Genomic DNA, 13,581 nt, shown 5'->3' with positions numbered 1-13,581 from the left:
TCTAATTTATTATATATCATATTTATTTATTTTTTGCGACAGCAAAATCAAATAGCCAATCAACACTGCTACTGCACAACCACGTGACTTGACGTGTATAGAAAGCGCCATTGCCCCGCCTACTTTATCGCTGACTAAGCACGTATATGGATCGACCGCACTGCTGTGTCCCTTATCCAGCAGATTGTTTATGTGATTATGAATCAGGTGAAGGTGCATGCGGATTCATGTCAAAGTCTGCGGCAGTTTTGTTTATGGGGAAAGGAAAAGGAAAGTAAACAGATGCTTGTTCTCTTCGAGCAGAACACAGGTTGTCTTTGTTTCTGATACATGTATATACGCTGAGGTAAATCATATTATTTAATCATATTAACTTTACCTAATGCATGCGAGTTATATGCTAATTTATTTTCGGATAACCTCTTAAAAGCTGCCATATTGGGGGTAAATAATGTTATATGCAAAGGCCTGAGTCATACTCAGAGTTTATAAATGATGTTAATGTGTTATTTTGTTTATGATTAATGATTATCGTGTACTTATTGCATAAATATTTACATTTGGCATTGTTACTGTCATTAATTTTCTGCACATGAACAGTGAATGCTAATGAGCAAAATAAATCGACCAATTAAACTTTATTTATGTATTTGTTTAGATTTCAGGATGTACCCAAGGTCTTGTGACACATTTGTAGCCTTGCCGCCGTCCACTGAGGGTCAGCGGATAATCTTCGGGAAGAACTCGGACAGACCCTGCGATGAGGTTCAGGAGGTGGTCTACTTCCCTGCAAAGGAACATGAACCAGGAAAAGTTGAGGTATTGATCATCAAAAATGAAAGATGTCAAACACAAAATAACATAATCATTATTGGTTTTTATTAGCAGTCAGTTTGGGGCAGGGGCGGACTGGGACTAAAAATCAGCCCTGGCACTGTAGCCACACCAGCCCACATTACCACACCGACACAGCCCCACCCAAGGACACGCACATTCACTACTTATGTTGGTGTACAGATGGTAAAATTATACAAGCAGTACCATATTTAAGAGATATTTAAACATTTAATGTGTATGACTGGAACAAAAACAACCCATTTATATATGCAATCATGTCATTACTTTTCTTTTCGGCTTAGTCCCTTTATTAACCTGGGAATCGGCAACTTATCCAGCATATGATTTACACAGTGGATGCCCTCAAAGCTGCAACCCATTACTGGGTTATCCAATTCCCAATTGGCCTACCCAATTCACCTACAGCATGTGTTTGGACTTGTGAAGGAAACCAGAAGGAAACCCACGCGAACATGCAAACTCCACACAGAAACACCAACTGACCCAGATAAGGCTCAAACCAGTGACTTTCTTGCTGTGAGGTGACAGCACTACCTACTGCGCCACTGCACTGCCCCCTTTCGAGACTAGTTCAGTAATTTTATGTATTTGGCAATGACTGGCTTGACTGCCTTTCCCTTTTTATGGTCCATCTCTGTCAATTAGCTTGTGTTGCACTTACTGTTTGTTTGACATTCTTGCAAGATTTTGATTACGTCTGCGTAACCTCAGATTGGGTCGGCCCATCTTGAAACCAGCCGGTTGTTGCCGATTGGGCCAATGCTTAACATTGACTATTATTCTTACTATTATCACCATCATCATCATCATAATATTCACATCTCGCACGAGATAAAAGCTGAATGCATTTAAAAAACAATACATATGAAAAAATAAAATAAAAATAGCTGACCGGCCCACATTTAAAAAATGGTCCGGCCCTTCTGGCATTTGCCAGATGGCCAGTCCGCCCCTGGTTTGGGGGAAAATATCTTATAATTATCAGTTAAAAACTGAACTTTTCAGTTAAAAACTTTTTTTCTGCAAACTATTTTTGTGTAATAATAATAATAATAATTCCTAACATTTATATAGCGCTTTTCTGGGCACTCAATTCGCTTCACACAATGTGGGGAATCTTCTCATCCACCACTAGTGTGCAGCATCAACCCGGGCAGCCATTTTGCCCCAGACCGAACACCACACATGATTGGTGGAGAGGAGACAGAGTAATGAAGCCAGTTACGATATGGGGAGGGTTAGGGGGCCATGATGGACCGAGGCCAGTGGGCAGATTTGGCCAGGATGCCGGGGTTAAACCTCTACTCTTTTTCGAAGGACATCCTGGGATTTTTAACGACCACAGAGAGTCGGGACCTCAGTTTAACGTCTCATCTGAAAGACGGAAGCGTGTAAACAACGCTACTTCGGAAATCTATGATGAATAGAATTTTAAATTAACTCTGTATTTTGAATATGAATTAAATGTTTGTATTCTGTGCTCCATGTTTTTCTTAGTTTCCATAGTTACTCATTAGTTTACTGATTATGTCTACCTGTTCCTTGTTTAGTCCCCTGTTATCTCAACTTTTAATCATTCATTCATTCATTCATTCATTTTTTTTTCGGCTTAGTCCGTTTATTAATCTAGGGTTGCCACAGCGGAATGAACCACCAACTTATCCAGCATATGTTTTATGCAGCAGATGCCCTTCCAGCTGCAACCCATCACTGGGAAACCCATACACACTCACTCACACACACACACACTACGCACAGTTTTTAGCCTACCCAATTCACCTGTACCACATGTATTTGGACTTGTGGGGGAAACCGCAGCACCTGGGGGAAATCCACGTGAAAGCGGGGAGAACATGCAAACTTTACACAGAAATGCCAACTGACCCAGCCAAGCTTCTTTGCTGTGAGGCGACAGCACTACCTACTGCTCCAGCGCATCACGCTATAACTTTTAATTAATCAGGGATAAGATTATATAATTATGCAAACTATTTGTCCCCAAATATATATATATATATATATATATATATATATATATATATATATATATATATATATATATATATATATATATATATATATATATATATTTAAGGCCAGAATTATTAGCCCCCCTCTTTATTTTTTCTTCTAATTTCTGTTTACAGATTTCTTCAACACATTTGTAATCATAATAGTTTTAATAACTCACTTTTTAATAGCTGATTTATTTTATCTTTGCCATGATGACAGTAAATAATATTTGACTAGATATTCTTCAAGACACTTCTATACAGCTTAAAGTGACTTTTAAAGGCTGAACTAGGTTAATTAGGTTAACTAGGCAGGTTAGGGGAATTAGGCAAGTTATTGTATAACGATGGTTTGTTCTGTAGACTATCGAAAATAATACAGCTTAAAGGGGCTAATAATATTTTCCCAAAAATGTTTTTAAAAAAATTAAAAACTGCTTTTATTCTAGCCGAAATAAATCAAATAAGACTTTCTCCAGAAGAAAAAATATTATCAGACATACTGTGAAAATTTTCTGAATCTGTTAAACATCATTTGGGAAATATTTAAAAAAGAAAAGAAATTGAAAGTGGGGCTAATAATTGACTTCAACTGTATATATAAAAACTCTGTTTCAACGCTGACGATAATAAAAAAAAAATCATATAAAATCAGCATTTCTGAAAGATAACGAAGACTGAAGTACTGATGTTGGAAACGCTCAGCTGTGCTTTGTGTGTTTCGAAGTGTATTAACAGTGTCTGGAATTGTGTTGTTATTTCTCCATCTGTTCAGTGCACGTATATAGAAATCGAGCAGGTGGAAAAGACGTTTGCAGTGGTGCTGAGTCGCCCCGCCTGGCTGTGGGGGGCAGAGATGGGGGCAAATGAGCATCAGGTGTGCATTGGGAACGAGGCAGTGTGGGGCAGAGAGAGCGCGGATGGTGACGAGGCACTTCTGGGCATGGATCTTGTCCGGTGAGTCAGCAAATATTGCAATGATTATCACAGAAAAAAAAATATTAGAATGTCAGATTTTTCCAATATCATGCAGTCCTAATTCATATTTAGCATTTCAGCTTTTCAAAATTTTGCAGCTTTATTAAAAATGTATATAATAATGATAATAATAATAATAATAGCAATAAAAAATATAGTTGCAAGCAGCAATTAAGGGGGCAAGGAGTTCAGAGCCAGAATGAGCAAAGCAGCCCAGAGGCCAATAGCAGCAAGGTTAATAAGAAGCAACAGACAAAGTGAAACGACGGGTTTTTTCTAATACATTTTATCGTCATTCTTCAAAACAAGTAAACACATGCAGGTTTTGAATGGTGACTGAATGACTGTGGTGTAAATCTGCATGCTCTGCTTGTGTGTTCAGGCTGGCTCTGGAGCGGGCCGACACGGCGGAGAAAGCTGTGGACGTCATCACAGATCTGCTGGAGAAATACGGCCAGGGAGGAAACTGCATGGAGGACGAGTGTGGATTCACGTACCACAACAGCTTCCTCATATCAGACCGCAAAGAAGCCTGGGTGCTGGAGACTGCTGGGAAACACTGGGCTGCGGAGAGAGTGGAGGGTAAATTAGGAATTAGGGATTAGTAATTAATTTAATATAAAGTTAATATTGAGATATTTAAAAGATGTTTTATTTGTACTGCACTGTGTTCACCTCATGGAAAAGTAAAGCAGTCTTGTGGAGACCTGTGGATGTCATGTGTGTTTTATTCTGCATATGCTGATCACATTTCTTCTAAATTTAAAATAACACTATTGTCATTTATAGCATTTTTTTGCAACAAAAAAAGTGTTTGTATTCATTTTTAGACAGTAAATTACATATGTTTTACTTCAGAAGTGTCTTTACTTTTAAAACTTGTGCTGGAACATGCCAGATCTGGATCTGTCACCTCCGAAATCGGATCTGGCTCCTCATTTTACCGATCACCCTCCTCAACTGCCCTCCTCCTGCTGCTGTTCACTTTCCCTTTCTTCCGGATTCTTTACCCCGATCTGTTCCGTGACTTCGCAATTCACATATTAAGCACTGCATACCTGGATATAATTCATGTAAATTTGTGTAAGCAAGTGCAAAATATTTATTTTGGAAGATACAATAGGCTCTAATATTGTATTGTTCGTTCTATATGATGAAGTATTGCTTGTCTTTGATGAATAATACAGAAGAAAAAGGTCATTTTTATCCCTATTTTTTATAATATAATTTATTTTTAATATTATTAATATATAATATTCATGTATAACATATTATAAAAAATATTATAATCTATATTAATAATATAATACTTTTTTACTATTATTGCATATAAAATCCCATTTGCAATATTGTAAAAATAAATCAATAAATATATTATACACAATAAGAATATTTTCTAAATATATGTAATATGTATATTGTATAATAATAATAATATTATAATATAATATATTATTATTATTATTATTATTATTATTATAAATATTGCATATAAAATGACAATAAATACAATCACAAAAATAAGCAATAATAAAATGATCTAAAGTTTTTTATTGCACATAAATATTGTTATATAATTTTTAATTATTTATTTTTATTTGATTTATTATTATTATTTTATTATTATTATAAAATGTATTATTAATTTTTAAAAATGTAAAACAATGTATAACATATTAAATGAATAATTATTAATAATGATATGATATTAATAGTAATTATTATTATTATTAATAATATTAACAAAATTAAAATGTAATATTATTAATAACAATATTGGTTAAAAAAATTAATTAATATGTTTCTCTGTCTTAAAGCCGGCTACAGGAACATCTCCAATCAGTACTCCATTACTACTAAGATTGACAAGGAGCACCCGGGGATGAGGACGTACGCGAAAGAGCAGGGCTGGTGGGACGGAGAGAGCGAGTTCAGCTTTACTGATGTTTACTCGTACTCCAGCACCGCCCGCATCCAGGCGGCAGGCGGAAGATACTGTGAGGGACAGAAACTGCTGCAAAAGAGCAACGGTAATGTGTGTTTGTTGCTGAATAAAGATCATATTGCAGTGTGTTTTAAACGAAAAAAACATCTCAGTTATTCATAATTTTACATACAGTTGAAGTCTGAATTATCGGCCCTCCTGTATATTTTTTTCCCCAATTTCTGTTTAACGGAGAACAGATTTTTTCATCACATTTCTGAACATAATAGTTTTAATAACTCATTTCTAATAAACGGTTTATTTTATATGGAAGCTGTTCCCGCCACTGAATAATAAAACAATTATTAATATTTAAATAACAGCGTACTAAAAAAAATTATAAAGTCAGAATTGCAAGTTATTAAGTCAGAATCCTGACTTTATATTCTGACTTTATAATTCAGAATTGTGACTTTATAATTCAGAATTGTGACTTTTATTATTATGTATTATTTAATTTTTTATTATTAAAATTTTTATTTTTTTTTTAATACATTTTTTTTATCATTCAGTGGCGAGAACAAGCCTCCATAGTTTTCTCTTTGTCATGATGACAGTAGATAATATTTGACTAGATATTGTTCAAGACACTTCTATACAGCTTAAAGTGACTTTTAAAAGCTTAACTAGGGTAATTAGGGTAAAGTTAGGGTAATTAGGAAAGTCATTGTATAACAGTGGTTTGATCTGGAGACAATCCAAAACAAATATAGCTTAAAGGGGCTAATGATATTGACCATAAAATGAGTTTAAAAAAAATTTAAAACTGCTTTTGTTCTAGCCGAAATAAAACAAATAAGACTTTCTCCAGAAGAAAAAATATTATAGGAAATACTGTGAATTTTTTTTTTGTTCTGGTAAACATCATTTGGAAAATATTTTAATTTGGGTAATATTTTGACTTCAACTGAGTTGTTGCAGGGTGTCCGAGGATTCTGAAAAACTCTTAAAACATCTTAAGTTCCATAATAAAAAATAAAGTCTTAATTAGTCTTTAAATGTCTTAAATCTGTTTCAAAGGTCTTAAAAATGCAGTCGAACTGACCCCGTAAAGAAGATTTTGTTTCTGTTTGAAAATCTACTTAAAAATGCCTATTTGTCATCCAGAGCGAAATCGGCAGAACCCAATAAAATACACACTCACAGGGATTTCTCTTGCGTATGCAGAATTTGCGGTGATTTTACTCTTTATTAGCTGTGTTATGTGCTTTTTTTGCAAATATGACCAATAACAACAGCCAGAGAAAAGAACAACATTAAATGTACTGTCCTGCCCCATATACAGTTGAAGAATTATTCGCCCCCCTTAGATTTGCTTTTCTTTTTTAAATATTTCCCAAATGATGTTTAACAGAGCAAAGAAATTTTCACAGTATGTCTGATAATATTTTTTCTTCTGGAGAAAGTCTTATTTGTTTTATTTCGGCTAGAATAAAAGCAGTTTTTAATTTTTTTAAAAACATTTTTGGGAAAATATTATTAGCCCCTTTAAGCTGTATTATTTTGATAGTCTACAGAACAAACCATCATTATACAATAACTTGCCTAATTACCCTAACCTGCCTAGTTAACCTAATTAACCTAGTTAAGCCTTTAAATGTCACTTTAAGCTGTATAGAAGTGTCTTGAAGAATATATAGTCAAATATAGATGAGTTATTAAACTATTATGTGTAGAAATGTGATGAAATGATCTTCTCTCTGTTGACCAGCAATTGGGGAATAAAATAAACAGGCGGGCGAATAATTCTGACTGTATGCCCATACAAGCGGTAATTGTTTTTTCGTAATTTGATTCAAAGATGATATCATACAGAAATAAATAATATTAAATAAATACTAATAGTTATTTGTAATAATAAATACATATTAATGTTCATATGTTTATTATGATGGTTTAAAACCACAATATTAAAAACTTTCAAGGATTAAGATGCTGATGAACTTTCGTAACACGTAACAGTCTTGTGAAAAGGGTTCGTTCTACAGTAACAACCTCCATTATTCAGCTTAGTCCCTTGTTTATCAGGGCTCACCACAGCGGAATGAACCGCCAACTATTCCAGCATATGTTTTATGCAGCGGATGCCCTTTCAGCCACAACCCATTTCTGGGAAACACCCATACACTCTTACACAAACGCACTCATACACTACAGCCAATTTAGTTCATCAGTTCCCCTATAGCGCATGTGTTTGGACTGTGGGGGTAACCCACGCCAACATGGGGAGAACATGCAAACTCCACACAGAAATGCCAACTGGTCCAGCCGACGCTCAAACCAGCGACCTTATTGCTGTGAGGCCACAGTCTAACCACCCCTCTATGATTCTATAATATTTTATTATTAAAAAAAAAAAAACATTATTTTAAATTAACTCACTTGTGTTGTGTTGTGTTTTTTTTTTTCTTCCAGGCCACATCTCTGCACAGACGATGATGGATATTTTGCGGGATAAGGAGAGCGGGATCAACATGGAGGGGATGTTCATGAGCACAGGCAGTATGGTGTCTGTCATCCCCAAAGCTGATCATTTACCCGGAGTCCACTTCTTCACCGCCACTCCAGACCCCGAACGGTACGCCAGGAGAGAGGATATTAAAGGGATAGTTCACAGAAAAAATAATCATTCTGTCCTTTACTCGCTCTTGTTTCCAACCTTTATGGATTTCTTTCTTCTGTTGAACACAAAAGAAGATATTTCGAAAAATGTTGGGAACTTGTAACCATTGACTTCTATAGTATGTGTTTTTCCTACAGTGGAAGTCAATGGTTACAGCTTTCTTCGAAATATCTTCTTTAGTGTTTAACAGAAGAACGAAACGTACGTTTATTGTGGCAAAAATTAATGGTTTTTTAATAGCGAGAATTAAAAAGTGTGACTAAATTATGTTTTAATATGTGCAAACTCTTGACATGACTGTAACGGCGCGTGTGTTTCATTTACTCTCTCTAATCCACAGGTCTGTGTTTAAGCCGTTTGTGTTTGTGTCTGACGTGCCGCCGCTGAAACACACCAGTTCTCCATGTTTCGGGGAGGAGGATCCAGTGAAGAAGAAGCCCCGTTTCCAGAGCAAACCCAACCGCAAACACCCGCTGTTCCTGAAGCACGAGGTGGCGGCGGCCATCATCGACAGCTCTGGGGTCAGCTGAAAACACCTCCACATCGCAAACGTGTCTGAGATGTCTGATAATGAATTGGGCAACTTTTCGAGCAATGTTGCAACCAGGTCAGACACAGGGCAACTAATTAGGGAAATGTGTTAGAGATACAATATTGTTGCATGTTTTTAATAGAAAAGTAGCCATCGTTCTGCAAAATTGAACTGAAAATCATTGCTCTAAAAGTTGTCGCATGCATCATCAGCATCGCATTACGCAGGGTTGCCAAGTTTTCACAACAGAAGTAGCCCAGTAGTCATTCCAACTAGCTCAATCTCAAACCGTATGCAATATTCATTCATTCAATCATTTCCCTACGGCTTAGTCCCTGATTTCTCAGGGGTCGTCTCAGCGGAATGAACCAGTAATTACACCATTAGCATCACATTTAGGCAGGGTTGCCAGGTTTTCACAACAGAAGTAGCCCAGTGGCCACTTAAAACAAGCCCAATCCCAAACTGTACGCAATATTCATTCACTTATTTTCCTTTGGCTTAGTCTCTGATTTAGTAGGGATCGCCACAGCGGAATGAACCACTAATTACACCATCAACATCACATTTGTGCAGGTTTGCCAGGCTTTCACAACAGAAGTAGCTCAGTGACCATTCCAACTAGCCCAATCCCAAACTGTACACAATATTCATTCACTTATTTTCCTTTGGCTTAGTCTCTGATTTATTAGGGTTCGCCACAGCGGAATGAACCATCAATTACACCATCAGCATCACATTTTGGCAGGATTGCCAGGGTCTTACAACAGAAGTAGCCTAGTGGCCACTAAAAAAAGTAGCCCAATGAACACTCAAACTAGCCAAATCCCAAACTGTACCCAGCATTCATTCATACTTTATTCATCGGCTTAGTCTCTAATAATTATTAGGGGTCACCACAGTGGAATGAACCACCAATTACACCATCAGCATCACAATTAGGCAGATTTGCCAGGTTTTCACAACAGAAGTAGCCCAGTGACCATTCCAAATAGCCCAATCCCAAATTGTACACAATATTCATTCACTTATTTTCCTTTGGCTTAGTCTCTGATTTATTAGGGGTCGCCACAGCAGAATGAACCATCAATTACACCATCAGCATCACATTTTGGCAGGGTTGCCAGGTTTTCACTACAGATGTAACCAAGTGGCCACTAAAAAAGTAGAACAATGAACATTCAAACTAGCCAAATCCCAAACTGTACGCAGCATTCATTCAATCATTTTCCTTTGACTTAGTCCCTGGTTTATTAAGGGTTGCCACAGCGGAATGAACCACTAATTACACCATCAGCATCACATTTGTGCAGGGTTGCCAGGTTTTCACAACAAAGTAGCTCAGTGACCATTCCAATTAGCCCAATCCCAAACTGCACCCAATATTCATTCACTTATTTTCCTTTGGCTTAGTCCCTGGTTTATTAAGGGTCGCCACAGCGGAATGAACCACTAATTACACCATCAGGATCACATTTGTGTAGGGTTGCCAGGTTTTCACAACAAAAGTAGCTTGGTGACCATTCCAATTAGCCCAATCCCAAACTGTACACAATATACATTCGTTCATTTTCCTGCGGCTTAGTCCCTGATTTATTTGCGGATGAAACAGCGGAATGAACCACCAATGACACCACATACAAAAAAACAAAAGTAGCACAGTAACTACTCAAAAGTAGCCCAATGACTATTCCATTTAGCCCAATCCCAAACTGTACGCAATATTCATTCATTTTCCCTCATCTTAGTCCCTGATTTATTGGTGGACACCACAGTGGAATGAACCACTAATTACGCTATCAGCATCACATTTGGGCAGGGTTGCTAGGTTTTTACAATAGAAGTAGCCCAGTAATCACTCAAAACTAGCCCAATGACCCTCCTTCAGCTTAGTCTCTGATTTATTTGGGCTCGCCACAGCGGAATGAACCACCATTTACACCATCAGCATCACATTTAGGCAGGTTTTCATAACAGAAGCAGCCCAGTAGCCACTTAAAACTAGCCCAATGACCATACCAACTAGCCCAATCCCAAACTGTACGCAACATTCATTCATTCATTTTCTTTCGGCTCAGTCCCTGATTTATTAGAGGTCGCCACAGCAGAATGAACCACCAATTACTAACAATTAAACCATCAGCATCACATTTAAGCAGGGTTGCCAGGTTTTCAATATAAACAAACTTGTATATAAACTGAAACACTTGATTTTAGACCACAGTAATTCATGAGTATGGTGCAGGGCCTCCTTTTACAGCCAATACAGCATCAGTTGGTCTTGGGAATGACAGATACAAGTCCTGCACAGTGGCCAGAGGAGTAACGAATGGATGTTTGTGTGTTTAGGAGAGAGGACAGAAGATAGAGAAGGAGATGAGAGATCTGGAGAAGCAGAAGCTGGAGGAGATGGAGAAATATCTGACTGAGGGCGTGGAAGACTCTTCCCTGCTGGTTCATCTCTTCACAGACACCGTAGAGGAGGAGTTCAGTGTTTACAGCAGCGCATGACTATATATTCACACGCATGGCCACCATATAAACACTAATAACACACATTTACAGTTTGGAATTATGCCATTAAAATAGGTGACTCACAAGTGTTACGAACAGAATCTTATATTGTGTGAGATTTATCTTGTTTGCATGTTTGTAAAGTTAATAATTTCAGAGTTGTTTGTAAATGTAATTAAGGTAACACTTTAGTTTGTTACTTTAGTTTGGTTTATTACCTGTAAATTATTATGATATTGGCTGATTATTAGCACTTATAAAGTATGATCTTATTCTACATCCCTAGTGCCGGTTTGTAATTTATTGAGCTAAAAGTCATAGTGAGAACTGTACCTTAAACTAAAGCACGACTAATGAATAATTACATCATTAACAAGGGATTAAATTGGATTTGTAGTTATTCTGTAATGATACAGTTGAAAACAAATGAACATTTTCACTGGAAGGATAATAATAAGGATATGCTGTATCCCTTAATCTTAATGAAAAGACAATATCAATTGAACTCTTTTAATTCCTTAAATTGGAGTCAGACTTTGAGTTAGATTTTTTTGTAGTGCAACAAGTCACCTTATTCAGTTGAAAATATTTGTTTTTAAATATTCAGCAAAATAAATTTGCATATATTATATATTACTCTAGCTATTCCGAACTGATTTATACAGACCTGTTGACTTTACTTACAGTATTTAGGGCAAGTACATTATAACTATAATAGAATTACCCATAAATCAACAGTAATCTTTTACTTCCCTTAAAAAAAATGTTCATTCTTTAGAGTTATTGTTCGTTGTTAGTTCATGCTAACCAAATGGGAGCTTACTGTAAAGTAAATATAATTTAATATATACTTATATAACTCAAACACAACTTGAATACCAAGATTCTCCTGCTGGACTTTTCTGTGCAAATGTGAAAATTGTCGCCCTCGTGTGTCTGTGAGAGGAAACACAAGCACTGAAAATACACACTTCATAAGGGAAATTAAAATCTTAATTATATCTAGTTTTATGTTTACTGGATAGTTTTTATGTAAAAAAAAAAAAAAAAAAAAAAAATATATATATATATATATATATATATATATATATATACATATATATATATAGAATTAGTTTTTGCGGGTAAAAAAATGACATATACATATACATGTGTATATGTGTGTGTGTGTGTGTGTGTGTATATATATACACACACACACACACACACACACACACACACACACACATATATATATATATATATATATATATATATATATATATATATGTATATATAAATATATATATGTATATATAAATATATATATGTATATATATATATATATATATGTATATATAAATATATATATATATATATATAAATATATATATATATAAATATATATAAATATATATATAAATATATATAAATATATATATAAATATATATATATATATATACACACACACATACACACACATTCATCTATATAATGTTAAAATGTCAGCAAAATCAGTTGTTTCATTCATAATCATTCAAATACGAGCTCTAATGTGATGTTTGTGATTTAGCAACAGTTTCTGCAAAGGGTTTTAGAATTTCCATGTTTGATTTTATATTTTATATACACAATTATGTCGTCGAACTGTTGTATAATCGCAATATTACACTTGTAGCAGTGCGATATGGCTTTATATTGGCACTTCTGGGGCACTAAGGCACCCGGCCTGCGGACTCAAGCCAGCACACACCTCCCAACATGCCGATACACAGCCACATCTCACCACGTTCATTAACGTCAACACTGAAATATTATGTAAAATAAAAAAATCCAGAAGGACTCCTCTGAGGAAAGGCTTTTATTCTGGAAACAGCGAGCTGGCGCCACAGGACACGAACGTAAACATATTTAAACAATAATTGAACTCAAAATAATCTCATTACAAAATAAAAGTCCCTGTAACATCAGTCCCCGAGGCAGAATCACCAGAGCCGTCAATACAGTACATACTAATATTATAAAAAAAAACATGCATACCTGACATCAACTTCCAGTCATTCTGCCGCTAAATATTTAATAAAAGTCCCATGAGTTGCT

The 13,581-nt window shown here is 35.7% G+C and overlaps 1 protein-coding gene across 5 annotated transcripts; it reads left to right on the top strand.

Annotated features, from left to right (window-relative positions):
• Positions 1 to 227: 227 nt before the first annotated feature.
• scrn3 (secernin 3) lies at positions 228 to 11,874 on the top strand. 5 transcript variants are annotated; one of them, XR_015498741.1, is made up of 9 exons: positions 228 to 332; positions 659 to 819; positions 3,646 to 3,827; positions 4,231 to 4,430; positions 5,666 to 5,878; positions 8,248 to 8,410; positions 8,796 to 10,503; positions 10,645 to 10,838; positions 10,993 to 11,086. XR_015498741.1 is itself a non-coding variant. In XM_087266001.1 (8 exons), the coding sequence occupies exons 1-8, from the start codon at positions 283 to 285 to the stop codon at positions 11,496 to 11,498; spliced, it is 1,290 nt and encodes a 429-aa protein (XP_087122127.1). In that variant the 5' UTR covers positions 228 to 282; the 3' UTR covers positions 11,499 to 11,778.
• Positions 11,875 to 13,581: the final 1,707 nt, after the last annotated feature.

Source organism: Danio rerio, chromosome 9 (genome assembly GCF_052040795.2).
Source record: "Danio rerio strain M-AB ecotype USA chromosome 9, GRCz13ab, whole genome shotgun sequence".
Classification (NCBI taxonomy): Eukaryota; Metazoa; Chordata; class Actinopteri; order Cypriniformes; family Danionidae; genus Danio; species Danio rerio.
Note: the sequence above shows the minus strand (reverse complement) of the source record. Positions and strands in the feature narration are given on the sequence as shown.

Coding starts and splice junctions, on each gene's coding strand:
- scrn3 (XM_087266001.1), top strand. CDS start 283: ATGCTTGTTCTCTTCGAGCAGAACACAG. Junction 820..3,645: donor ATGAACCAGGAAAAGTTGAG/GTATTGATCATC, acceptor CCATCTGTTCAG/TGCACGTATATAGAAATCGA. Junction 8,977..11,336: donor CCATCATCGACAGCTCTGGG/GTCAGCTGAAAA, acceptor TTGTGTGTTTAG/GAGAGAGGACAGAAGATAGA.